Raw genomic sequence first — 27,376 nt, 5'->3', positions numbered from 1 at the left:
CATTTTCTCAGAAATCTTCTGTCAGATTTCCCCTCCTCTTTCATTGGCCAAGGTTGGGTCCCATGGCCGTCACTAGCAGCAGGGGAAGCTAGAAAACTAGTTAAGATCATGATTGGCTCCAGCTAATTATCATTTATTGCCTGGGGTTCTGTTAGCAAGGAGAAAGGAAACATTATCTGCATTAATAGGCAATTAACAATGTCTCTCACAGGGAGTACCAAACAATGACAATTCCAGAAAGCAGTTTTGTACAGTGTGAGCACGGTAACCCCACCCCCGCTCCACTGTCCCCTCACTGCCCAATAGGTCCTCACATCAAGGTTTACCTTCTATACACAGGGAATTACATCTTGTCTATTCAACATTAATTACTGATACGAACATGATATGCTGCTTTGGCTCTAGGGATATAGAAACCCTCCTGAATTTCAGGTCAAGGCTTTTTTTTTTTTTTTTTTTTCACGAGAGGGGGAAAAAGGATTTGTAGTGTTTTGCACGTCAACTGTAAGGACGGGAAGTATGGGCACGATGTGCTGACCTCATTAGTCAAAAGATTTGACTATATAGCCAAAGATACAGTCAACGAAGAGTTGTTCATGCCAGTGGGAAAGTTTGTCTTCTTCCAGCAGAGCGTAATTCATGACAGAGCGGGCAAAATGAATAGTTGAGGAGATTTATTATCTTATTTTTCCTGTCCCAAATGGTTAAAACTGCCTGCATCCACAGAGGGTAACTTGTTTCTCATTGAATCAAGCCAACACAAATGAGTTTCTTCAGCAAATTCTTATCTGTCTTGCTTATTCTTTGACTCACGGCACAGGTTCTGAGTCATTTAACACATCAGCTGAATAAACACACAAGTGTTGTATTCAGTCTAAGACATAAGCGACAAAGGGATCTGGGGGTGTCCTGGACATGTTTTTTTCTTTTTTGAATTCTCATTAGAAAATATAAATCTGGCCGGTGATAATATGAATCTCCAGCTTCCTCAACATTTCTGCTGTTTGCTGGCAGGAATCGCTGTGTATCTGACAAGTCTTCAAGTTGCTCTTTGTTGAGTCTTTTTTCCTGTTGAATATTCTAATTACTGTTCAACTAATATATTCAACCAACCACCTGGAATATCTTAAGTTTTCTTTTGTCTTCTCAGCTTAGTGTTTCCATTCAGGACGTTTTATCTCTGTGCAAAGACAGGAGTAGAAGCTGATGAGTGGATCAAGATATTACGCTGGAAACTGGTGAGTTATACTAAGTCCTCTGGATGCCTAGTACTCAAAAATAACATGTTGACAAATTCAAACATATTTCTATTGAAAGTGTCGGACTATTCCCAAGAGTCAATGGGATGTCCACTGACAGGCTCATGGAATAGTCTGTTCATTCTTGTGAGACACAGAAGGCACGCAGGCGGGGGTAAAAGAGAAAGGACAGAGCTACCCTGGGATCTCAGCCCCCGAGCCTTAGCCTCAGGCCCTCAAGTACATTAGTCTTCGTTGAGTGTGCTGCCTGGTCAGTCCAGCCTTGCCTGGAGGAGGACATGTGGGATCAGAAGGTCAGACAGAGGAAAGTTAACGTATTTCTATAGTAGAAAATCCTTTTAAATAGTCAGAGAAGGAAGCTTGCCGGAGGAACTTAACTTAGCTTGCAGTGTGTTACTTTGTGAAGATCAAGGACAAAATGTAGTTTATTTGATTTGCTTCCTATATACCTCCCGGGGGTGGAGGGGGGAGAGAAAAAGTGCTTAAAAAAATTTACCAGTCTCATACATTTTTTGTGTGTATGTGTTTGCAGCTTAGTGAGTTAATCAAGAACTTGTCCTTAAAGCCTTCTAAAATTTTCCATAAATACCATCTTGAAACCCTTGATGTTTTCGAACGTAAACAATTTTTCCTAATTTGTTTTTATGTAATTAGCTGATATGTAGAAACTTGTTGAGTATTCTTTTCCAGATGCTGGGACTTTTGCTTTTGGTTATCTTCTCAGTTTGAAATCCAAATACATATACCACTGATTTTGAGATAGCCCCTATGTATTTGATATTCAATGGGGAAATATTTTGCCACGTCAAACATTTGCTCAGATATGAGTCAACTTTTTATTCTTCGTATTTTGTAATTACGCAAGTGACACATCATTATTAGAGGAAAAGTTAAGGCAAAAATATATCAAATTCACACACTTGCAGACTTCTCTCTGTGCAAATAAATATTCAAAAACAAAAAATTAATCATTCTTTCGTGTTCTTTACCTGTGCACTCCACTGATGATGTATTATAAACATTTTTCCCTATCAATAAATTTAGATTCCCAACTTGCACATGTTTTAGCAACGACCTCACAATATTTATCCTGAGAAAAATACAGAAAACCATACTGAAAATTGTCACATGTTGATTAATTTATAGTTGTACGGTGTCCTTAGTAACAGCAGGTCTTATTTAATATCTATTAAGTTCACTATCTTAAAATTGCTCAATAGTCAATACCCATGTGTGTTTGCTTTATTACAGTCTCAAATAAGAAAGCAGCTCGATCAAAGGGAAGGCACAATCCGGTCTCGGTCATTCATCTTTAAGTAGACCTTTCCTGACCCAGGACGCCCTGACCCAGGAGCAGGGTGGCATGGTCCCTGACGCTGTGACCCGCAGGAAAGCTGACTGAGGACTTTTCTTTCCAAACAAATAAAAGCAGATGCGGATTTGGACCCTTCAGAACCCACCACATTTGCAGACTCACGGGTCACTGCTTGCCCTTCAAGATATTGTCGTCTCCTGGAGAAGACCAAAGCGTCACCGATCTGATGGAAACCGATGAGACTACCAGCCCAGGCATGCTCGCTCTTAGAGCGCGCCAGAGAAGATCAAGGGTTTTTGTTTTCCCTCACTGCGGTCCCCAAGCTGGTTGACATTACTTGCCTGGAGTCCCATTCTGCATCCTGGTCAGCCCATCGACATCCGGGTCTTGCTGTCCACCGGGAAGGGGACAGCTGCGTCCTCTGACTGCTTCTACAGAAAGTATATGGAAATAGCAAACACCAAAGACTGGGGGTGGGGGTGCGTTGTTTTTGCTTTTTTTTTTTAATACAGAAAACAAAACGATTTCCAAAACTAAAATGGGAAATGTTCGCGGTAATTTATTTTCCCTTCGTTAAAGGCTCAGAAATCTAGTGGATCCTGCCTTCCCTTCTAATAGTAAGCCTGTGAGAACTAAATGTCCTGTAGGACGTCAGGTAGGATGATAAAGATAAAGGAAGGTAAAGCCTAAAAAACATCTCTTAATCATTTTGGGGAGGGGGAAACATTTTAAAGTAAGAAAACAAAGTGAGGGAAGGGAATAAAATAGTAGATACCTTGGAGTTTAATAATAATAATTGGCATGACTATTATCACTATAACAATAATAGAGCACTTGGAAGCACCAAGTTGTCTGCATCCAACATTTCTGCACACAGACGGAGAGACTTCTCAAGCAGAGAAGAATGCGCTATGCCAATCTCGCCCCCTGGGTGAGCTGTCCCTGTGGGCCAAGGGGAAGTAAGATTCCCCTTGCACTGAGATCGCCGAGCACCCTGAGCCCTTCTTCAGGAGCAACTTCTGTTGCCGGTTGAAGGAGCAACACTAAATCCACGTGAAATATATGATGATGTGTTACACCGCATTTTCAAGCTAGAATAAGGGGGTTGAAATCGGGAAACAAGATGCTGGCATCCAGAACTCATAGATTCTAACCCCTTCCCTTATCTAATTATTAATACTGCTTTTTTAGGTAAGACGTTTGAAGGGAGATAAAAGTGGAGACCCCAAAATAAAAAAGAGTATGGTGCAAAGCTCTGATACAACACTGCTTTTGCAGTCCAAGTGCATACCTTGATAAGTAAGTTTCTTCTGTTATTTAAACATCCAGGACTCAGAAGTTATATTACATTTTTGTGTATTTCAACAAGGCTTTTAATGTATTTTGTTATGTGTGTATCATATGAGATAAAGCAAATGTCAAGTTAAAATGTATTCTGTCAGGTTCACCAAGTAAGGAGTTGCAAATGAATCCTCAGAGATGTGAGGCTTAGGTTTTGTTTTCTTAGAACCAAGAGTTTTTCTTTGTGTAGGTAATACCGTTCTTAACCTTTTGTAAAATATGTCATGTTTATTTATATTCTTCGGTTAAGTTTATTAAAAAGAGCATTTTGCTGTGCCTGTAATATTTTGCTATTAAAATACATTTTTAATATCTGTAATTTAAAAAGAAATACGACTGATTAATGTCATAAATGGCCATGAAGAACCCACTTCCGTTAGAGATAGTGCCGGTCCTGAGGGAGTTCTTAGTTAAATAAGGAAAAGATAACAAATACATACATGATAACGTATGGAAGTAAGACAAATTCTGCCCGTGAGGCACACAAAGCCCTATGATGGAGAGTACACCTCAGCAGGGATAGAGTCATTTTTGGAGGGGTTCTGACATGAAGAGGTCAAGCTAACCTATAAGACAACATAACATATACTACGTAAGTCATTGGAACTGCCTCTGCCTAGGAAGAGAGTAAGCCGGAAGCAATACCACACTTCTGGAAGGGTCTCGGAGCTTAGTGTCACCATCAAGGACTTGAAGGATGTAGGGCTGGTGACCCCCACCACATCCTCATGCAGCCCACCTATTTGGCCTGTGTAGAAAACAGATGGATCTTAGAGAACTGACCGTGGATTATCAATCAGGTGGTGACTACACTGCAGCTACAGTTCTAGATGTGGTTCCATTGCTTGAGGAGGTTAACACAGCCCCTGGTCCCTGACATGCAGCTGTTGATCTGGCAAATGTTTTTTGCTGTTAGTAAAGACTACCAGAAGCAGCTGGCTTTATCTGGCAAGGCCAGCGATCCACCTTTCGCTGTCCTACCTCAAGAGGTTTACCCTACTTCAGTTCGGCCCTATGCCATCATTTCGTCCCCACCGCCCTTGACCTTGATCACATTTCTCCTAAGACATTGCATGGGTCCACTGCGTTGATGACATTATACGGATCAGGCCTAAGGAGCAAGAAGTAGCAACTGTTCTAGACTTAGTGGTGAGACATTTGTCTGAGGGTGGGAAATAAATTCAGCAAAAACTCGGGAGCTTTCCACCTCACTGGAATTTTAGGGCTCCGGTGGTATGGGACAGCTCGAGAGCGCTTTTCTGAGGTGAAGGCCAACTTGCTGCATCGGGCCCCTTTCACAGCCAAAAAAGAGGCACAACACCTAAAGGGCCTCTTTGGATTGTGGAGGCAATAGATTTCTCATATTGCTCATGGAATTTGTTGGTTTTACCATGTTCCCCATCATCCTGAAGCAGCAGGCCCGATAGAATGGCGGAACGGACTTTTGAAGACTCAGTTACAGCACTCCCTGGGGTGGGAGGCAGTACCTAGCTGGGCTGGGGCGGTGTCCCCAAGTTCTTAGGCTGTGCTAGTCTAGAGGTTCTTGTTCCAAAGGGAGGAATGCTCCCACCAGGAGACACACCAATGATCTATTCAACGGGACATTAAGACTGCTACCAGCTACTTTGGGCTCCTGTCTCTGATACAACAGGTAAGGAAGGGAATGGCTGTACCGGCCGGGGTGACCGATCCGAATTACCAGGGGGGAAAGGGGCTGGGACTGCACCACGGAGGGAAGAGTACGTTCACAACACAGCACGACCTCTAGGGGATCTCAGTGCCACCGAGTCCTGTGACTAAAGTCAATGGAAAACTACAGTTCAGTTAAGGATTGGATTCTTCAGGAATAAAGGTTTGGGTCACCCCACAGGCAGACCGTGACCAGCTGACGTGCTCGCTGAGGGCAGAGGGAGTATGGAATGGGTAATGGAAGGCAGTTATAATCATCAGCTACAGCTACATACTCAGTTGAGAAACAAGGCCTGTGATTATTACACTTCTTCCTTGTTTTGTGTGTACATAACAAATATGTATTATAAATACACACATACTAAGAAAATTTTTTTCTTCCCTCTTGTATCCTCTTATCATCTAACATAAGATGTATTAAATGTGGTTAACCTTACATCACAGCATTTAAACTGTAATATACGAAGGAGAAAAGTGAACATCACCCAAGAACTTTGCATCCTCTTCTGGGGAGAGTGAACATGTTCTCTGTATGTGGGTTAGTTGTTTGACGTTTGATGACAGAAATACAACTTGGTTACTGACTTTATTTGGAGGCTAAGTGTGCTTTAGGAAGATGTCTTATGATGCCAAGCTGACAAGGGTAGACTGTGAAGGTTAGTTCTAGGTGTCAACTTAGCAAGGCTGCAGTCCCCCATTATTCAATAGACCATGAATCTACATGTTGCTTTGTATTCTGTAGGTGTGCTTAACGTCCATCTACAGTCCACTGAGTCTAAGTAAGAGATTATCCTCCGTAATATGAGCAGGCCTCATCCAGTCAGTTGAAAGGCCGGCCTTAAGAGCAAAACTGAGGTTTCCAGGAGGAAATCGGGTCTTCTGCCTGAAGACTGCAGCTCAGCTCCCGCCTGAGGTTGCCCAGCCTTCTGGCCCAGCCTCCTGGCCGGGGTGACTGATAACCCCGGCCTTCACAATCACATAACCCAGTGAAATACATTTCATACACATCTATCCTCCTGCTTCTGTTTCTTTGGCAGTCCCTGACTGATACGATTTCCCTCTCCAAATACCCCATCACCATACGATTTTGTTTGCTGGAATATTTTACGACTTTTGAAGCGAAAAATTCAAAAACCACCAATGCAGTTTACAGTGAAAAGGCTCATTTCTGGGATCCCTGTGCCCCAGGTACCTGGCTTCACTCCTTGGAGGTTACCAGTGTTACCAGGTCCTTCTCTACTATATACAGTCAAACATGAATGTACACGTGTATTTTTTCTTACATATAAATTGCAGCACACCATGCAATTTCACACCATGCTTTTCTCATCGAACATCATGTCTTGGATTTCTATGTCAGTAACTAAAGCATTTCTCCATTCTTTTTCCCATTGGGCAAACGCAGTAATTTATTTAACCAGTCCTTTATGATTAGGGTGACTAAGTAATTCCTTATCTAAAGTGGAACACGTGAGAGTTGAAAGGAGCATTCATAGGGGCGCCTGGGTGGCTCAGTCAGCTGAGTGACCCACTCTCGGTTTTGGCTCAGGTCACGGTTGTGGAGCCCACCGCGGGCTTGGCAGAGAGTCGGTTTGGGATTCTTTCCCCTCCTACTCCTTCCCCCTCTAGTTCTCCCCTCTCTAAAATACATAAAAATCTTAAAAAAAAAAAAAAAGGAGCATTAATAATTACACAAAAAATAGCAGGTATAACCTGGTACTGTTAGGAAGCACAGAACATAAGGCTTACCCTATCCATGATGGGATATTTAGGTTGTTTCCACTCCTTTGATATCACCAAGTTGCAATGAATACAGACCTACAAATATATAATTTTGCACATGTCCATTTGTATCAGTAGAAATTTCTAGAAGTGGAATTGCTGGGTGTGATAACTAATTTTTTATCAACATGACTGGCCACAGGGTGCCCAAATAAACATTATTTCGTGTCTGTGAGGATGTTCTCCTATCATTCGACCTGTGGACTAAGTGGATTGCCCTCTGCAGTGGGGGTGGGCATCATCCAATCTACTGAAAGCCCAAATAAAACAAAAGCTGGGGCAAGAAGGAATCTGCCGCTTTTGTTTGCCTTGAGTTGGGACATCTTATCTCATCTGCCCTCAGTGGGATTCACACCATTGGCTCCCCTGGTTCTCTGGCTTGCAGATGGCAGCCCATGGCAGTTCTCGGCTTCCAGCAATTATGAGAGCCAATTCCTCACAGTAAGGCTTTTATATTTGTGTAACATTTATATTTACACGTGATAAAAAATGTGTATCCTCCTGGTTCTGTTTCCCTGGGGAATCCGAATATCCTAGGCCAAAGTTATGTGCATTTGGAAGTTTCACAGAGATTGCCAAACAGTCCTATATAAAGGGTATATAACAATATGCACTTCTACCAGCAAGGCTAAAAAATGCCTGTCCTACTTACTGAATAATCCTTTTCCCACTGACTTATGTCCTCCTCAAAATGTTTTAAGTCCTCATGTATGTACTAAAGTCTGTTTCTGGGTTAGTCTGTTCCACTGATCTGTCTACTAATTGTACACCTATCAAGTTTATACTACCTTTTAAAAGTAGTTCATCAGGATGCCTGGGTGGCTCAGTCGGTTAAGCATCTGCCTTCGGCTGAGGTCACGATCCCAGAGTCCTGGGATCGAGTCCCGCATCGGGCTCCCTGCTCCGCTGGAAGCCTGCTTCTCCCTCTCCCGCTCCCCCTGCTTGTGTTCCTGCTCTCGCTATCTCTCTGACAAATAAAAATCTTTAAAAAAAAAAAAAATAGTTCATCTAGTTTTACATTAGCTTTGAAAACAGTTCTTAGTGATTTTCATCTACTTACTTTTCCAGATAGGACTGTTGAGCAATTTATCTATCTTCTTCAAACAGAAATTTCAATAGCAGCAGTATTCACCATGCAAAGGTAGTGTTCACCATGCAAAGGTTAAACGTATCTCCATTTATGACAGTTTCCTTTCCTGGGATTTTTTAGGCATACGATTATTGTTACCTGAAATTAAAGTTCTATATTGCACATTAGCAACAATCTCCTGGACACTCTTCAGTAATAATCCAGACAATAGGAATTCTAGATTTGATTTTATTTTGGGGATAATTCTAGGTTGTAACGGGCGCAGCTTGTGCGTTATTAGGTTTTACGAACTATTTCTAGCTCCCTGCGGGTCAAACATGCCCTCCTGCCTCTATGTCCACATAAAGGCTGTTGCTCTTGCCTAATTTCAATGCCCCCCCTTCTGGGTTTCTAGAGCTTTTATCACAGCACTTCCTATACCTGTTTTTATTTACCGAGCTCTAAATTCTTTAAAGGAAGGTACCACAATTTAGTTTCATATTTGTATAGAAAGAGGAAGTGGGCAGAGGGGAAGAGGAGGAGGGAGGGAAGGAGAAGCAAACAAGTGGACACCCGTGCTGGCTGACTCCTCACTGCACAGATCCAGGGAGAGCACTCACATGCTGCACATGAAAGGCTCCCCTGGAGCAGAGAAATAGGATGTGAACTGTCCTCCTTAGAGTTCCGCAATGTGGCAGCTCTGGCACATGGCACACACCAGGTGTTCAACGCACGGGCACTGAACTCCACCAGTGACAAACTCTGATTGTCAAAGAACCTGGGAGAAAACCAACAACTCTGAATGATGGACTGCCCTCCTAAATATAAAGGGCATATTCTAGAACCGAGATACTTCTTTTGTAGAGATTAAATGAGGCTCATGGATGAGGTCTGCATTCCAACTGACACTAGGTAAAACAGTCTCCAAACTAATATCTATAAGCAACACTCACTGCTTATTCATGTAGTTGAAAGAGTGACTTCACTTAATTATATTCTTTAAACTTTCGAAAGAAGCCAGAAAAGAAACCTATTTAGTGCTCAAACTATACTTTAAAAAATACTATTTTATTTATACTCATGTATGAAAAAAAAATGGCTGTACGACCATGTTTACATACATACCGATATTGGAAGCAGAATCCAATCAAGATTCACATCTAAATTTTATAAAGAACACACAAACATTAAAACACTGATTGGTTATAGAAAGCAGAGTGGAGAAAAAAAACCATTAGCTATCATTTCAATTTCATTAAAGATCAGCACCCTCTGAGAATAATCAAGTCAATTAGTAATATCATCTATATTGCAAAATAATATATACATAGAAAAGTTAGTGATTGTACTGATTTTATTACTTTTACTAAGCCATTTTATCTTCCTCACACTCAATGCAAAGAAATAAAATATAAAGAAAAATATGTCCTCATTATTATTCACAATAAAAAGGGTCTGCTTAATTCTGCAGGCCTGGGCATACTATATAATAGGGAGCACTTAATGGCTCAAGTGGATCAAAGTACCATTTTGGTTCTGACCCACTGAATAGTATCTCATGCATATTTGTTACTGGACTAACTCCATGGGAGCTGTGATGTACTGAACCATCTCTGTGGTATCCCCAGATCTCACTACATCAAGAAAAGACCCTAAACAAGAAAAGATAACAATCAATCTGTCCATAAATTATATCTATGGGCTCCTTCTTTAGTGTCAGGTGGGAAAAGGGGCCCTTTCTTGAGTACATGGATACAAGGACTGTTGTGGTCTAAAGATTGCTGGACTGATATTTTGTCTGTTATAATGGAAACAAAGTGTACATCAAAACCACTGCCAGATTAAGAAACTTCCACAACTTGTCTCAATTCTTCAAATAATGGAGCAAGTTCCTTTTCCAGGCTGACAATGAGTCCTAAAACAGAGAGTAAGAAAATTAGAACATCAGAAAAATGTTCCTGAAAAAGTCTCTGACTTAGATCTCCTCCTGTCAAAATTTAATTACTAAAAAGTAAACAAGATCTTTACTCCCCCAAAATAAAGCAAATTACTGTAATTCTAACTAATTAAAAGCTCTTTTCATTATGAAGTTTATTTTCATCATCTACTATTAAAGTAAGTGAAAAATATTTGTATGTATTAGAAGATATAAAATGAATTATATGCACTGTAATTTTGTTAGTTTTGAAAGGAAAACTTTAATTTATACTTTATTGTTTCAAAATCTGTACTGAGGGCGCCTGGGTGGCTCAGCTGGTGAAGTGACTGCCTTCAGCTCAGGTCATGATCCTGGGGTCCTGGGACTGAGCCCTGCATTGGGCTCCCTGCTCAGCAGGGAGTCTGCTTTTCCCTCTCCCTCTGCCTGCCACTCCCCCTGCTTGTGCTCTCTCTCTGTCAAATAAATAAATAAAATCTTAAAAAAACAACCAAAAAAACAAAAACAAAATCTGTACTGATTCAGAAATGATACAAGATTTTTACTTAAAAAGGTACATTTTTCCTGAACAAATTTTAATGGACTTTATCAAAATAGAGGTAGACCACCTGCTTCAACCTTGAGCAAAGAAATATTATAAATTTATTTTATAAATTCGGTGAAGCTAAAGCATAAATGGGTATTTCATGTGAAAAAATTAATTTTAAAGATGAATGGTAGAAGTATAAAACATACACTTCCATGTTTAAAATTCAGTGCTGACGTACTGCATGGAGCACTGGGTGTTATACGCAAACAATGAATACATCAAAAACTAATGATGTAATGTATGGTGATTAACATAACAAAACAAAATAAAATAAAAAAGAAATTAAAAAAAATAAAATAAAATTCAGTGCTGAATCTGGGAGACAAAGTGGTCTAGAAATGAGCATATTTAGCTTCTCCTTAGCTTACCAGAGTGAAAAGCTTATATATCTTATATAATATATAATAAGATATAATCTTATATATCTTAGTTTGTTTTATGTTCAAAGATCTTCCTCTATTTCACAGTATATTAAAAGCATCTGGGATCCTCAAAAAAATGTTCTAGACACTAAAAATAATTCTGTACATTATCAAAATTTATAACAACTGATGATTTAGTACATGATGGTGATTTATCACAATTGAGGTTTAATATACTTTAAATATCAACACCACTACTATCCTATATAATTTACAAAGTGTTTTCACATAGAGCATTTTACAGCTTTAAAACACTAACGGAAGAAACCTTCTAGATCATCAAATCTAAACCCCTCATTTTAAAGATGAGGAATCTAAAGACAGGTTTCAGTGACATAACTGGAAACTGACTTGCTCAAACAACTTGGAAAGAAAAAAAACAGAAAAAGAATGTATAACAGTTCTAAATGGCAGCCAAATCTAAAGAAGACTTAAAAAAAAAATCCCACTTTATCCAAAAGGGAGTACGTAAATTACAGAACACAGTCATTGATTTAAACATAAATATCCAGTGAAAGCTACTGGATAAAATGGGATCTTACGATCTGCTACAGAAAGTACAGCATCCTGACATTTGTTCTCAAAGTCTTCGACCCTCAGGAAGAACACATCTAAGTTCATCCTAAGTCCCGCTCTTAGAATTTTCAATCACATTAATCTTGCCCACTATCACTGAAGATTTTACAAACTCTAACAGATGGGTCTACATAGAATTGAACTCATCCTGGGCGCCTGGGTGGCTAAGTCGTTAAGCGTCTGCCTTCGGCTCAGGTCACGATCCCAGGATCCTGGGATCGAGCCCCGCATCGGGCTCCCTGCTCCAAGGGAAGACTGCTTCTCCCTCTCCCACTCGCCCTGCTTGTGATCCTGCTCTCTCTCTCTCTGTCAAATAAATAAAATCTTTAAAAAAATTAAAAAAAAAAAAAAAGAATTGAACTCATCCTTGACCATTTCATGTGTTTGGTTATCTTCTCCACTCTTTTTGTGTTTTCTTAAGCTGTTTTAATGTGAACAAGATGTAGTATTCAAGGGGTGAAGATAATTTAGATTTTCCTTTCTATCTTAAAGGGTCACTTACCCACAAAATGCCTCATTTGAACTAGAAAATAACCCCACGAGCCAGAGAAAGCAGACACTGGCTCCACTGTGCAGCTAGGGAACACAGACTGCACAGACGTTACTCTTCTGGAGACCAGGGCCTAGATGGTGGAGCTGGGCCACGAAGTCAGCTTTTCGCACTCTAAATCTACTGTCCCTAGCATATTAGACTGTATGGGGTTACAAGAAATTAAAAGCTGTATCTAAGGTAGTTAAAACACACCTGTATTGGCACTGCTGCTGGCTATGAAACTCACCACCAAAGGCAAACGATTGAATTGAACCACCTAAAAAGAAAGTACGATTTAAATAATGTTATTCAAATGAAATACCTCAATCTTTCCAAAACTTTTATGTAAATGGCCAATGTGTAAGATACTACCTACCATCATGTAATATGAAAGAGCTAAAAATAAGTATTTCCGTACAAGAGACTTACTGAGTATCTCTTAGAGACATGATCATTACTCAGCCTGCACAGCTCAAGGCGGGGCTATGTTATCTTCACCTCTTTAGCTCCCAAAGCCCAGTGGTGTGTCAATTATTACATGGTAGGCGCTCCAGAAACACTTGTTAATTAAATTAAATGGCTGAAGTCAGTATGTCTCATTCCAGTAGTTATACCTTCATGATTTTCCTGCTTCCTGTGTACCACTATTAATTTAAATTTAAGTTAACTTCAAATCAACTATCGTTTTAAAGAACTTAGCTTCAAACTAATCCCTATCGATGAAATTAAAGGTCAAAAGCGTTGGTTATCTTTTGCCCAATACACATGAAAGTTTGAACTTTTAAAATAAAAACATCACTTGTGTAACATCAGCAGTACAGGACTCAAACTCTGGGAAACACTGCTCTAAAGCAGAGGCCAGCAATTTATTCTAGACAAGAAAATGCAGCCAGAGATCGAGAGGTATATAGCAATGAAATTCTTTCATAATAACTCACTCATGATATATATCTTCCAAACCAAATGAAGGAATTAGCAGCAATAACAAATTTCAATAACTTATCATTTAACCATCAAGGGAAATTTTTTATCTGTCACAACAAAAAAAGTGTGTTATTTGAGAAATCACATTTGTTAAGCTAAGGGCACCATCTACTGGAGGTAACAGTGACCTGACTTCCCTTTTTAGGATAATGTATTTTATTAATAAATCTTTTAATTACTTTTCCATATTAATTAACTCCTGGTATAAAATGTGAAGACAATTACTACAATTCAACACAACCAATTTGAAGGCTAAGATTTTAAAATGTCATCCACACTTTAAAACTAAAATTTAGAATAACAACATAAGCTATTTTATATAGAAGACATATTAATAATAGGTGAAAGTAACCATTCAATAATTATGAACCTACCTGGTAGGTGTTATAGTAACAGATGATACTTTTATTTTTTGAAAGTCCAAGTTTGCTCCCTTGGTCTGTTGCAAGGGCAAAAGTAGATAAGAAACCAGGTCTCAAAGCATGTTCTGGGGCATTATCATTGGCCACTGGAAATACAAATGACTTAAATAAAAATCATGCAGTGGATATGATAAAGTTTAACTGCACTTTTTTTTTTTTTAACATAAATCAGTAAAAATATTGAGCACAAGGTTATTATGCTTCACAATACTGAAAATCTTATCACTAATTGGGTCTTGTCAATTTAGATGAGAAAAACTGCTCAATCAGAAACTGAGTGATCATAACTAAGGGAAGAAATACTGATTCTCACAACTTTTTTTAAAGAATACTAAACATTTATATTTTCTTAATATCTACTTTAAAACAAATTAATCAGTATGTTTAATAAACTGAATATTCTGGTTAACTGAGAGCCAAGCTAGAATAAAATCATGAAAAAAACTTCCAGAAAACATTTGCTCTCATAAAACCTACAGCAGTATCACTTATAGATATTAATAATTTTGCAGCTGGCTGTCTGTTTTAAGTCTCTTTCACTCATTAAAAGGCCTGAATGGAGTTAGTTGTACCGACAGCTTTAACACAGAGATCCTAAGAAAGAACATTAGAGCTGGAGATTATTTTAATTTTGTTCAAAGCCCTCATTACAGAACTGACTAAATGCAAAAAGGCAGGCGACTTACTTGCCTATGGCCACCTATGTTTTATGGTGGGTGAGAACGCACACTGAACCTCACAGATAATGGGTTCTATTATTATCTTGTCACTGACTCATGTGCAACTTTGCACTAACAATGTATTCTTTGCACTTGACCATCTTTGTTTACAAAATGAAAGAATTAAATTAGGTCATTTCTAAACTTCCTTTCAATTCTAAGGTCTAAAATTATCTGACATATATGATAACCTGAGGTGTAAAATAAACTGTAAACAAAATGTAAAGAAAATCATTTAATCTTTCTTTGGTAAAGCTATTACAGCGTCCCTATAGAACTACGAACATCCACGTAATGACATCTTAAGACACGAGCAGTAAAAATGGTCTTAATACCCACTGACTCAGTGACATCATATATACTTAAAAAAGACAAAAGCTGAGGGGCACCTGGGCGGTTCAGTCGGCTAAGCGACCAACTCTTGATTTTGGCTCACGTCATGACCTCAGGGCCCTGAGACAGAGCCCCACATTGGGACTGGGCTCTGGCTCGAGCTAGAGTCGGCTTGTCCCTCGCCCTCCCCCTGCTGGCCTGCACACATGTACATGCACTGTGTCTCTCAAATAAATAACTAAATTCTTTAAAAAAAAAAAGCTGAAAACCAGGCAAAAATTTTTTTCCTTTTTTTAGGTTAACAAGCTCTTCTTTAGGTAAAAAAAGTCTTGTTAGAGTCTGGGTAACTAAAGTAATTGTGAAGTTAAAAGTTTAAAAAATATCTTATTTCCAGTAAAGAAGGAGAAAATCAATAAAGATTCAACAAAACAATCAATATATGTTAATTCAAACGTATGGAAGTTTATCCCCAAACCACTAGCAGTACTGATTAAAAAACAGACATCGGGGGAAGTCTGTGTGTATAATATACGTAGCTGCATACAGGCCCAGTCTCAGCACTGACACTTACTAATGTCTTTCATGGAACACTGGGCTTGTGATAAATCAGGCTTAAACTCTCGACGGTCACACAATCCATTTAACATGTAGTAAGTTATAAGCTCCAATCCAGTCTTCAACATACAAAAGCAAACATCTCCCCCCAAACTAAGACCGTCTCCTGGATTTATTAAAACAGCTTTTATACGCTTGCGTTCTGCACTACTCAGACCTAAACACGTTTTTATTCAAAAGCAAACATGACACTGGCATACAGGCACTCAGTTTTACCTTTAATAACGGGGACTCCATCTCTGTCTGACACAACAATAGCATGGAGCCCTTCAACACTAGAAAGGAAAAAGTTAAAATATTATGAAACATTTCATTTTCTCAAAATATGCACCTCAAAGTCATTCTGGGGATTTTCATATATATTTCTGAAAAACTATGTCAACTCAGTTACTGACCTCATAAGTTCCTAGATGTCTGCCAAAACTTCCAGAAATTGAATAAATGTGTGTATTACTGACATGCTTATAATCTTTGCAAATTTATACAATTTACTGATAAAGGTCTAAAACACAGATAATTCTCCATTATAGTTGCTAATTGTTTTTCCATTATTTATGAAAGTATGACAGGTTAACAGCAGAAGCTATAGTGACTGGTATCAAGTGCCATCAAGATATCTGTGGGTTATGAGCGCCTATAAAAGGGGGGGTTGATTTAGACAAGTGGGTCAGGGAAGGCTAGTGACAGCTAAGCTGAGATGTTATGGCACTGGTCGAGAGAAGAGGGGCAGAAAGATTGTTCTAGCCTGAAGGAACACAATGGAAAGAATGAAGGTCGTGTAGCAATCTTTTCAGCTATGCCTACCTAAGAAGCAGTAAGGGGAATGGTCAAGACTGTAACCATCTAGTCCAGTTTAGGCTCTCCTACATTTACTATTTACACTACCCTTGGGCCAGTTATGAAACCTCTGTTAGCCTCCGTTAACAATATGAAAATGGGAATAATTGTACCTATGTAACTACTGTAAAATTTAATAAAATAATGCATGTAAAGGCGAGGCTGGTACATAGCTAAAATTCAAAAATATTAGTTATTACTAATTAGCATCAGAGTGTCATCTGCGCACACTGACAATTTATTAGTGCAGTTTAAATATTAACTCGTTAGAGAATTCCTAGAGCACAAAACTAAAGTGCTAAAAATTAGAATGGGAAAACATTCTCAAATTTTCAGCCCCATGATCTTGTAATATCCAAGATTGCTACTCAGAAATATGTTCAACGTTCCTACTATAACCCAGATTATCCATTCCTTATTGTCTTAACCTTAACGTTTTAAGTTAGAAATGAGGAACAGTCATATTAAGATACTGAAATTAAATTTTAAAATCCCAGTGGCAAAAACTTTTAAGTTAGAGAAGTATTATTAAATTTTGAGAAAATGTTATAAAAACTACATTTATGAACCTCACATTAAAAGTAAGAATGATGAAATAACCTGTATAAACATTTACTGGTATTATTTTCTATTATCATTCAATCCTGGAATTATCTATAAATTAAAATGTGCTCTGTAAGGTTAATGTATAAAACAAATTCTTCTTAGTTAAAAACTAGGTTATATAAAAGTATATCCTACCGATACTTGCACACACAATACTCGTACAGTTATCAACAGGAAGAAAGGGCTTAGGATCATGTGTTTTGTTTTAGTTTGGTTTTTTCCCCCATAATGACCAAGGCCAGTTTGATTCAGACTCATTCATGACTTTTTCTTGAAAGTAGGCATATTGTATCCCAAAAGCTAAAGGAATGAAGAAATAATATTGAACACTCACAAAGAAAAGTAGTAAAATGAACATTTTGATTTGTTGCTAGATGTATGTAAAATGAAGGGATTTGGACGAAGGCAGCTTGGCTTCAGAGCTATACCCAGAGCTATACTCTCAATACCCGAGTCAGTTAATGGAATATGTTTTTGTTCATTTTTAAATTCCCTGCTAAATACAGTTCTTGAGTTTGTATTTTTAAGTCTAGTTGTGACCCAAAGCAAGCTCAGGCTTTAATAATCACAACTTTTTGTGTTTTAAAATAACCAAATGTTTCATTATTATATGTATAAAATGAAGTATGATGTCTGATTACAAATGCAACATTTGCTTTTTTGGAATAAAAGTGTTTGTTTTATTAAGCTTAAGGTTTAGATGTCTGCAGAATATTTCATAACATTAACTTCCTTCTAGAAGTGCAGTGTACCTTAATGCATCATGCTTATTTTCAATCGTTAGTAAAATCTGCTCATGTTATTTTTTGTTCACTCTGTGTAGAATTGGAAACACCTTTTATATTTGTGACCTAATTTCTTTAAGTGGGTATTTTAAGTATGTGAGTAATCTTTCTACTTTGTTGGGCATTGATCTCTGTGAATCCATTAAAAAGAAAGTCTTTATTTCTGCCTCCTCTTTTGGTGCATTAGTTGGCACTTAAGTTAACTATCTAATGCACCAAAAGAGGAGGCAGAAATAAAGACTTTCTTCCACCATAGAAAGATTTTCATCACACTTTTACAAATACCCTTTTTACAAATATCAACTATGCTTCTGCTCCTCTACTTTTGTTGCTAGTGTGGTATTTCCCTCCAATCCTACTGGTCTTCAATCTGCTAAACCTCCAACAAGGCAGATACAGAGAAACACAGAAAGCCTTCACTTTGTACAGTTCCAATACGGGCACATTTTAGTTCTCACAGCTGAATTAAATAACACCACTCCTCCTGACAGCATGGCTCAAATTTCAGGAAGTATGGTATATTAAGTGAGTAACTGCATACAGTACAAACCTCACTAACTCTTCACACAAATCACCATATGAGTAACTTCGTAAATGACAGATCGCACTGTGTCAGGAACCAGCCACATCACTTCTTTCAAAGTGTGTTGGTGACTGGTCACCGAGCATCTGTTCCTCAGGGTATGCAGGGACAGTCAAGTACACAGTGTTATCTCCTTGTCTTCCAATGATAAATAAAGCATATGACATTAAAAAGAAAAACAGAACTGAAATAGGGAACTGGCTAATCAAGATGAAATAGAGCAAAGGAAGGAAAGGTGACAATGCTGGAAGTGAAATTCAAATAGAAAGTAAACACTTAGAGAAGAAATAACTGGCCGAAAGCACGTGGACACTTTCGCTGTTGTGCACAAGACGTGCAGCCAGAGGAAGTTTGTGCAAGTGCACTCACTGACAGAAATTAGGCAAGTGGTTGGGATGAAGAGGATGAAGATATCCCACGGGAAGTGACGTGGGCAAAAAACCTCACATGACTTGACAGTACAAAGGACAAAATGGCGGAAGCTGATCCAAACTTAGGAAGGAGTGTGTGCCAATTTGAAGGCACAGAAAAGATGCCTGCTCCTTAGCTTAAGGTTATACCTTTGGTATTATTTCACCGTATCTGCAAACAAGTAGGCACTGTTCCAACTACACTCGAGAAGTTTTCTACAAAGAAAGGAACACTAGTACTCAGTATTTCCACTGTTTTTAAATTGCAGTGTATTAAACAAATACTGCTTTTAGCATCTGTTTCCATTCCCTCAAATAGAACCAACAAAAGAGGTTTTAAGGTTTTGACAAAATTTTCTTTTCAAAGATTTTATTTATTTATTTGAGAGAGAGAATGAGATAGAGAGCATGAGAAGGGGGGAGGGTCAGAGAGAGAGGCAGACTCCCTGCTGAGCAGGGAGCCCGATGCGGGACTCGATCCCGGGACTCCAGGATCATGACCTGAGCCGAAGGCAGTCGCTTAACCAACTGAGCCACCCAGGCGCCCTTGACAAAATTTTCTAAAGATCACAAAACAACTGTCATTTTTCCCAGGGATTACTAAAATTGCTTTGGATGGTTTCAGCGTGTACAGTCATTTTTACGGCCCTGCACTACTGTGCAAAGCTAGGACTGCCTGCTCATCACTAGGCTGAGAACAGAATCAGTGTTCTAGTTTGCACTAGAAGGAAGAGAGTAAAAATGAATTTAAGTATTACATTAACATGAAACCAAAGGTAACAATGACTTAATGCTTCAATATCTTCTTCCTGAATATAACAGTATGTTCTTCCTGAATTACAGACAAATATACATATATCAAACCAAGGAGATAATACCATTAATTTCTACTGGTTTGTAGTCAGGGTAAAGGCACAAGTCAATAGGCAAACCACATCAAACAATTCAGGCAAAAATCCAAACAAGAGAATTTTTTTTCTTTTTCTTCTTTTTACCTACCTACAGAAATAAACTGACACCCAAAACCTTTTTAAATTCACACCCTTGGATAATAAAAAAGAAGTAAAAAAAAAAAAAAAAAGGATCTCACCATACATCCTGCTACATTACACCTCAAAGATTATTCAATTATGCTGGAATGTGAAAATGGATGTCTCAAGTTGTATTCCTCTCTCTCCTGTCCTTAACTCTAAGGTATTAACTTTACACTAAACTAAATGTGAATTTTAATACAACTAAAGTGACAAAGTCCTTTGAACCACAAAAATATCTAAAAGGAAGTTTGCTGTCCTTCACACAGAGCCTAATTGATAATGAAGCGTCAAATGGACTGGGTGCAGGCAAAAGAAGCCTTGTGATTTTTCCAAGTATGGATTGATGTCTACATACAGCATTTTTGGGTTATGCAGACTCCGCAATTAGGTCTTAAAATACTAAAGGAAAGGAAAGTTCTAGGGTTTTTCCCCTTAAAATTGCTCTAACTTCTTCGAAGTATAATTCAGTAAAAACTGCTATGTTAGTATATTTGAAAAAACTCTAAAGTGCCAAGAAATACGGGTTCTAACCCTCTGGCATTCACGAGCTGTTTAACCTCAGACAACAAGTCATATATAATTTCTCTAGGCCTGATATTATTTATCTGCAAATTCAAAGGACATTTCTTGTGCTGCCTAGCGTTATTTGAAAATGCTAAATAACAATATACACATACTATTAGTCTAAAATAAATAGAAACAAAATGCTACATAAAATCAACATATATAATGCAGAATTTATTTAATAATAAATTAGTAATTTTTTACCTTGGTAACTTTTTATACAGGAATCGCTTTAGGTCCTGAAAGAGAATATTAAAAAAATCATATTATAACAATATGCCTTGTACTGGTTATCTAGATAGTCCTATCCACATTTCAGGTACTTTAAATCATCACTCATAATCTTTCTTGCTCGTCTTTTTTTCCTTCTTGATACTAGTTGTGTGACTTGGAACAAGTTATTTAACCTTTTTCTCTAAGCCCCAGTTTCGTTATTTGTTGAGAAGGGATAACCACAGAATCTGTCATAAGACCATTGTTAAAATTTATTGAGATGTATGTAAACTGATTAGCGTATCTGGACAAATACACAGCAAATACATATTAGCTGTAAAATCAGATCATATTTTTCATACTATTTTACATCCTGTTGCTAATGTCCTACTCACTGGAGAGTATATTATAAACATCTTCCTTGTCTACAGATAAACTTTCTCACGTCACTTTAACAATCCTGGGTAAATTAACTTCTCTGAAACTCCGTTTCTTTTCATAACTAAAGATAAATGACAACATGTATCAAGTGTTAAGCATGGAACATAATTAGGACTAAAGAAATAAAAGACTATTTTACTTCCTCTCATTACACTCTCTCACCTAGGGAATTTCACTGACAATCCAGGTATCAATTATGAGGCCTACATAGGTACATCAAGAATCTGTTGTTTTGAATCTCTAATCCCTACTACTCTCCAGACCTGAATGTTCATTTTATTTCATGTTAGGACCACCATCTTACCTCTGCTCTTATCTTAAACACATACATTAAAACTCAACTCATCATGTTTCATGTGAAATTGAGATTTCCTCAATCTCTTCTTGTCTCCACTAATGGCACTACCAATCCCATTACTGAGGTCTGAAACACAGAGTAACATTTAACCCTAACCTCACCTTTATCACTTCTAAATGATTTGTGAAGTCAAATGTTTTTAAAATGATCTCTTCCTCTTCTTTTTTTTAAAGATTTTATTTATTTATTTGACAGAGAGAGAGAGCGCACAATCAGGGTGGGTGGCAGGCAGAGGGAGAGGGGGAAGCAGGCTCCCCGCTGAGCAAGCAGCCAAGCAGCCCGATGTGGGGCTCGATCCCAGGACCCTCGGATCGTGACCTGAGCTGAAGGCAGACGTTTAACAGACTGAGCCATCCAGGCGCCCCTCTTTCTTTCCTTTTCAACTGATATTACAATTTAGGTTCACTTTAATAATTATTTATGACTTGTGCTGGCCTCCCACTTCTAGCTCATACAGTTCTACACAATGCCTATAACCATATTATTCTCCTTCTCTACCTGGGTTTGAGGTGCTTCCCAGATGATTCCCTATGCAGTCAGGGTTGAGAACCAATGTCCAAATGGCTCTCCACTGTTTAATAAATTCTCTACAAATTCTTTTAACATTTGAGCTTCTCTACAATATGGTCTACACCTAATTTTACAGTCCTGCTTCCTACCACTCCCTCATACATAACTCAGCCCCAGCAAGAGTGGACTACTCACAGCTCCTCCACACACATCTTTCCCTTTCCCATCTCTCAAACTTTGCTTACACTACTCATTTTAATAGTAATTCTCTATCAATCTTACTTTGAGAAAAATTGCCACTCATTATTTAGAGCTACTCTCAACCACCAAATACTCCAAATAAGCTTTCCTGATAAACACAAACCAGATGTGACCCCTCTCTCTTTTGAATTTTCACATAATTATATATATACACTTATGATCACCTGCCTATTATACTTTAAAAAAAATTTTTTAAACCCTTATGGAGGGATGCCTGAGTGGCTGAGTCGGTTAAGTGTCTGCCCTCTGCCTGCTGCTCCCCCGTTCGTGTGCTCGCACACACGCGCTCACTCTCTCTGACAAATAAATAAATAAAATCTTTAAAAAAAACAAAAACAAAAAACCTTATGGAGAGGAATTGTACCTTAATCATCTTTATTTCACCCACAGCCCTTATTACAACAACTTTCGCAAGGTGATGCTCAATAGATATATAGTGATTTGACTGTGCCTGGAGAATAAGTTCTCAAGAACATAATGGCAGACACTCAAAAATGGAGTGATAAAGGCATACAAAGTTCCTAAACCTAAAAAGAAAAATCATGTTCATATTAATGTTGAATGATCATTCAGCCTAGTGGTTAAGAGCATAAACTCTGGAGTCAGACTGCCTGGGTTGGTATCTTGACTCTACAACTTACCAGCTGTGTAACCTGAGGCAAAACCTGATCTTTCTATGCCTCAGCCTCCTCAGCTAGAACACAAGGACAGTAACAGTGCCTACTTCCTAAAAGTTGTAAGAATTAAATGTTCAGTGTTTAGAATGCCCAGCATGTAGGTAAAAGAACAACAGGATGTAAAATATAGACACATAAACATTAGTAGTATCAATTCCCTGTTCCTAATAACTAGTACAATTAAGTTTCCTAAACTTACAATTTGGGTTTTATTGCTGTGCTAAAGAGGTATCAGTCAGAAATCATCTCAATTTGCTCCAATGAATCTAGAGAGACATCATGACCACTTACTGGAAAAAAGTGGATTCACAAGCAGCAAAACATTTAGAAATTCAAATGGTATTCCGAGCCTCTCTTATGCCCGCCGGATTGGGGAGTGGGAAGAATACAATTTTCTCAACCTCAGACACCTTAGCGTCCTCCACCCCCACTGTGGGCAGAAAGTACCCCGCAAATCTCTTGGTATTAGTCACTCACTCCAGAGTCTACAGAAATTACGTGGGGGTGGGCGGGCTAAAAAGGAAACAAATTTCTCCTTGGGAAGCTTTACCTCTCCCGGCCCAGTAGGCCTCCACCAAACTCCCCACCCTCCCCTTCCTCTTGTGTGGGTGTGTTAACTCACATCCGCCATGACGAACCCCTTTCTCCCGCAGGATCAATCTCCACTCCTGAAAGAGAAACTCCTGGTGATTCTCCCCTCAAGACTTCTTCCCACCTCCAACCTAACAAGCGGGGTCAGCTCTCATCAAGGACAGGCAAGAATCCGCGGCTCTAGGACTCGCACCAGGGAAGCCGAAGTGAGGCAGGAGTTCCCAAATACCCAGACGGTAGCTGGGATGCCCTACCTCAGTCCACTCCACCCTGCACCCGCGAAGACCTAGGCCCAAAGGAGAGGGGAAGGGGAGTCCTCTCCCTCCCCTGCGTCTCACTGCCCGCGCCACCTGCGGGCCCGGGCTGAATACCGAGCAAAGCGGCTCGAGTTACCTTGCTTTCTGGGCTACGGTGTTCCTTCAGCTGTAGATCCAGGGACAGCCTGACAGACAGCCTCCTTGGAAAGCCGTCGTCACATGATTTGTGACCTCCTCCGTGTTCCAGGAAGCACTTTCTACGCCTCCGAGGCCCGACGATAGGAGATTTCCGGGGAGGCGCGGAGGCCTTTTTGCGTCGGGCGCGCCCCGCCCCGCCCCTCTGCGGGCTGCTCCCTGCGCCTGCGCAGACGTAGGGACGTAGGGACACAGGCCGGTGAAAAGAGGGTTCCTTGGGTGACGTCCGGCACTAAAAGACCCGCCGGAAATGTATGCAAGGAGAAGTTGTTGTGTGGGGAGGGTGCATAAATTTCATGAGTTTTTCAAGGCCTGTTATCTTAAGACCTTTTCTTGTAGATGAAAAAGTTTGAAGGGGTGTTGTTTACGAGCTGAACTGCAAGCAGGATTGCCTGTGCCTAGAAGTCCCAGGTTCATGGGACGCCTGGCTGGCTGAGTCAGTGGAGCTTATGACTTGATTTCGGGATGGTGAGTTCCAGTCCCGCTGGGTGAAGAGATTACTTAAAAATAAAATCTAAAAAAAAAAGTCCCAGTTTCATAGTTTTCTGACCCCGACGTCCCCCACTGCCTTGGCTTTTCCAAGGGTGCCACCCATGTGCTCTTACTCGAGGTCTTGTCTAGATTGTATAGAGGAGCCATGAGCTTTCTGGAGTTTTCAAAGTTAGTTGCGCAACTCAACATACGCAGATCCTGGACAACCTTCTTTTGTTGACTCATGATTTAGAAGGCTATGCCTTCTAAGTTGCAACCATATTATTTTTTGTTTGGTGTCTTGCTTGTTTGCACATGTAACAAAAACCTACAGTAGGTGCTAAGAAAACGAAGACTATGGGACTTGTTAACGACTCATCATCAACTCCCAATCCCTAAAAGTAGGAGAGCGGGCGCCTGGGTGGCTCAGTTGGTTAAGCGACTGCCTTCGGCTCAGGTCATGATCCTGAAGTCCCAGGATCGAGTCCCATGTCGGGCTCCCTGCTCGGTGGGGAGTCTGCTTCTCCCTCTGACCCTTTCCCCTCTCATGCTCTCTCTCACTCTCTCTCTCTCCAATAAATAAATAAAATCTTAAAAATAAATAAATAAATAAATAAAATAAAAGTAGGAGAGCAAAAGGAATTAACTCTAGTTCAAGACATGGTGAAGAGTTGGATACTAATTTCCTAGTTATCCTTGAGAAGATGAAATGGTAAACTACAGCTCTCCCAACTGTTAGAAATGATCTCCTGATTATTACAAGTGAACTTGACGGTTCCATAGCAACGCACATCATTGAAGTTCGCTTCCTTTTCCTTATTTAAACCCTTTGATTTCTTTGATTTCTTAGCTTCTGGGATACTGCATTACTTACTTTAGGTCCTCACCCATTCTAGTTTCCTAATTCTTTAGATCATGGCATTTAAAGCTTGTCTTTGGTTTCGTTTTTCTCTTTCCACATTTTCCTGAGAACGTGAGTCCTAAGTCTGCACCTCTCCTCAGAGTTCTAGGTTCACATTTTCCGCTGCTTGTCGGTTGTTGGATACATCTACATACATGTCTTGAAGTCAGCTCTGACTCAAAAGCTCCAAAAACTTCTCCAATAAACCTTTTTCCTAATGTGTCTGTTGTTTCCATGATTCTACTAGTCATGTGTCATGTTTGACTACTATCTTTTGTTCCTCGTGTCCGCTTTTCTAACCTAACAATGATTTTTTTCATCTATATATTTTTTTCAATTCTTCATTCAAACCACTATTTAGCAAGATGATATCAATAGCCGCTTACTAATGGCCAGATAAACCTCCCCAAAACAATGCACATTACTGCTGCTCAAAAAAATCTTTAGTGATGTACCATTGCAGACTGATAAAGTTGAGTCTTTAATCTGGCACAAACATACTGTTTTACTTCTGAACACATTCTAATGTGAATCCTATACTCCAGCCAAGTTGATTACTTCACCCTTCCATCACTGGTTATTATTTCTCCACACTGGTTCTGGGGGGTCCTTTAAACTGAAGTGCTTATTTCTCTTGTAGGTGAGGAAAAACATACTTCTACCCTTCTACCCTCTTAGGTTCTATGGCTGGGCCCAAGAATTAATTGACAGATTATCCAGTGAAAAGCCATACACATTTATTTAATATTTTTATGTGTATATGGGAGTATTCAGAAGGAAATAAGGTCCAAAGAAGTCATTAGGCCCAAAAGTTACATGTCTTTTATACAAAGAACAACAAATTGTGGGGATGTGACAAGAAAAGGGGCTTGGGTAAGGGACAGTAAATTGTGGGACAGTGATTATGAAACATATGGGTGAAACAAATGGAAGATAGGATTATTTTAGTAGGCTTGTTTGTACAGGTCCATTTTGGCGTCAGTCTCGCCTCTCGTGATAAGAATGTTCTCTTCCTGGTAGAGGGAGGGCACCTTTCTCACAGAAAATTTCATGACCTGTTTTTTGGTAAAAGGGGAGGTCAAAGAATCCTTCCTGCATCTGTTTTCTTAGTGCCTTCAGCTCAAAATAATCAATATGCCTAAGTGGTGGGCGGCTGGGTGGCTCCATCAGTTAAGTGTCTGCCTTCGGCTCAGGTCATGATCTCAGGGTCCTGGGATTGAGCTCTGCATCGGGCTCCCTGCTCAGTAGGGGGGGGGGGGGTCTGCTTCTCCTTCTCCACTTCCATTTTAACATGTTCCATCCTAAAAACTATCCATAAATGATAGTTGACCTGGAAAATACTGATTTTCATTCTTCTTGAGTGGCAAAAAAGGGAGAGCATAGCTTTCCAAGCTCTCCAAATACCACTATGTCCTCAAGTTGAAAGAACTAAGATTTCTAGTTTCCAAGTGTGGTGGTTTCTGAATTAAGGCAGTCAATGGGAGACTGATCTGTTTGAATTTACTCACTGCCGTTGGTATAGGACTAGGGGAAATATTTACTGGCCTAAAAGATTATCAGCATTATGTACCAGTTCTTCAAAGTGGGGTGTACCAGATGGTCCCTGAGGTTCAGGAAGAAACTAGTAGAAATTGTATACATATACACACAAAGTTTTCATCTCACCCATTCAAATTTTCTAGTACACAGCATACCAGAGAAATAGTATACTAGTATACATAATACATGAGACAGTTAAAACATGTACATGTTGTTAAAGTTCTAACTTTATTGGTTGTATCAAAAGCCTTTGTTTCTGCTTATTTTTAGCTTAAGTTTCTCTTAGCTTTTGTATATGCCAGAGATGTCTCAATTTTTTTATTCTTCTTTTCCATAAAAAACTACCAATCATCTCAGTTTAGGTTGGCTCCACTGTTTGTGTGAAAATTCTAATTGGTATCCAAACTCATGGGGAGGAGAGTCTTGCTGATTTTCCAACATACAAATATGAAAATTTTATCACTTAGATTGGCCAAGTTGGAAAATGTCTTGCTAATATTGATTCTGGCTATGGTTTGGGATTTGGCCCATTGAGAATACAATTATAAGGTCATACGCAA

At 39.2% G+C, this 27,376-nt stretch overlaps 2 protein-coding genes across 4 annotated transcripts in view; one reads left to right on the top strand and one right to left on the bottom strand.

The window, feature by feature from the left end:
* DAPP1 (dual adaptor of phosphotyrosine and 3-phosphoinositides 1) overlaps positions 1-4,198 on the top strand; it is a 47,861-nt gene extending 43,663 nt beyond the window's left edge. The window contains exons 8-9 of one of the 2 annotated variants that reach the window (XM_081812098.1): positions 1,151-1,238; positions 2,511-4,198. In XM_081812098.1, coding sequence (XP_081668224.1) covers positions 1,151-1,238; positions 2,511-2,579 — 157 coding nt within the window. In that variant the 3' untranslated portion in view covers positions 2,580-4,198. Of the gene's footprint in view, positions 1-1,150 lie in introns of both variants that reach the window. The other variant, XM_081812097.1, reaches the window with a different exon arrangement.
* LOC115936718 (ragulator complex protein LAMTOR3) lies at positions 1,150-24,009 on the bottom strand. 2 transcript variants are annotated; one of them, XM_081812099.1, is made up of 10 exons: positions 23,847-24,009; positions 23,485-23,530; positions 20,607-20,641; positions 15,800-15,858; positions 13,869-14,002; positions 12,724-12,787; positions 8,447-10,370; positions 7,354-7,422; positions 2,916-4,481; positions 1,150-1,180 (listed from the first exon to the last, which is right to left on the bottom strand). In XM_081812099.1, the coding sequence occupies exons 2-7, from the start codon at positions 23,491-23,493 to the stop codon at positions 10,297-10,299; spliced, it is 375 nt and encodes a 124-aa protein (XP_081668225.1). In that variant the 5' UTR covers positions 23,494-23,530; positions 23,847-24,009; the 3' UTR covers positions 1,150-1,180; positions 2,916-4,481; positions 7,354-7,422; positions 8,447-10,296. The 2 variants fall into 2 exon arrangements, with proteins under 2 accessions (XP_081668225.1, XP_081668226.1); XM_081812100.1 differs by lacking the exon at positions 7,354-7,422 and having other exon boundaries at positions 2,916-3,005.
* Positions 24,010-27,376: the final 3,367 nt, after the last annotated feature.

The sequence above is a fragment of the Leptonychotes weddellii genome, chromosome 2, assembly GCF_054177405.1.
Source record: "Leptonychotes weddellii isolate Sample4059 chromosome 2, ASM5417740v2, whole genome shotgun sequence".
NCBI lineage: Eukaryota > Metazoa > Chordata > Mammalia > Carnivora > Phocidae > Leptonychotes > Leptonychotes weddellii.
Note: the sequence above shows the minus strand (reverse complement) of the source record. Positions and strands in the feature narration are given on the sequence as shown.

Bases quoted from the DNA above. Each gene is read 5' to 3' on its own strand.
- LOC115936718 (XM_081812099.1), bottom strand. The intron at 14,003-15,799 runs GTAAAACTGAGT...TTGTATTTCCAG, and splicing joins TGGAGTCCCCGTTATTAAAG to TGGCCAATGATAATGCCCCA. The intron at 10,371-12,723 runs GTGTGTTTTAAC...TCTCTGTTTTAG, and splicing joins CAGCAGCAGTGCCAATACAG to GACTCATTGTCAGCCTGGAA.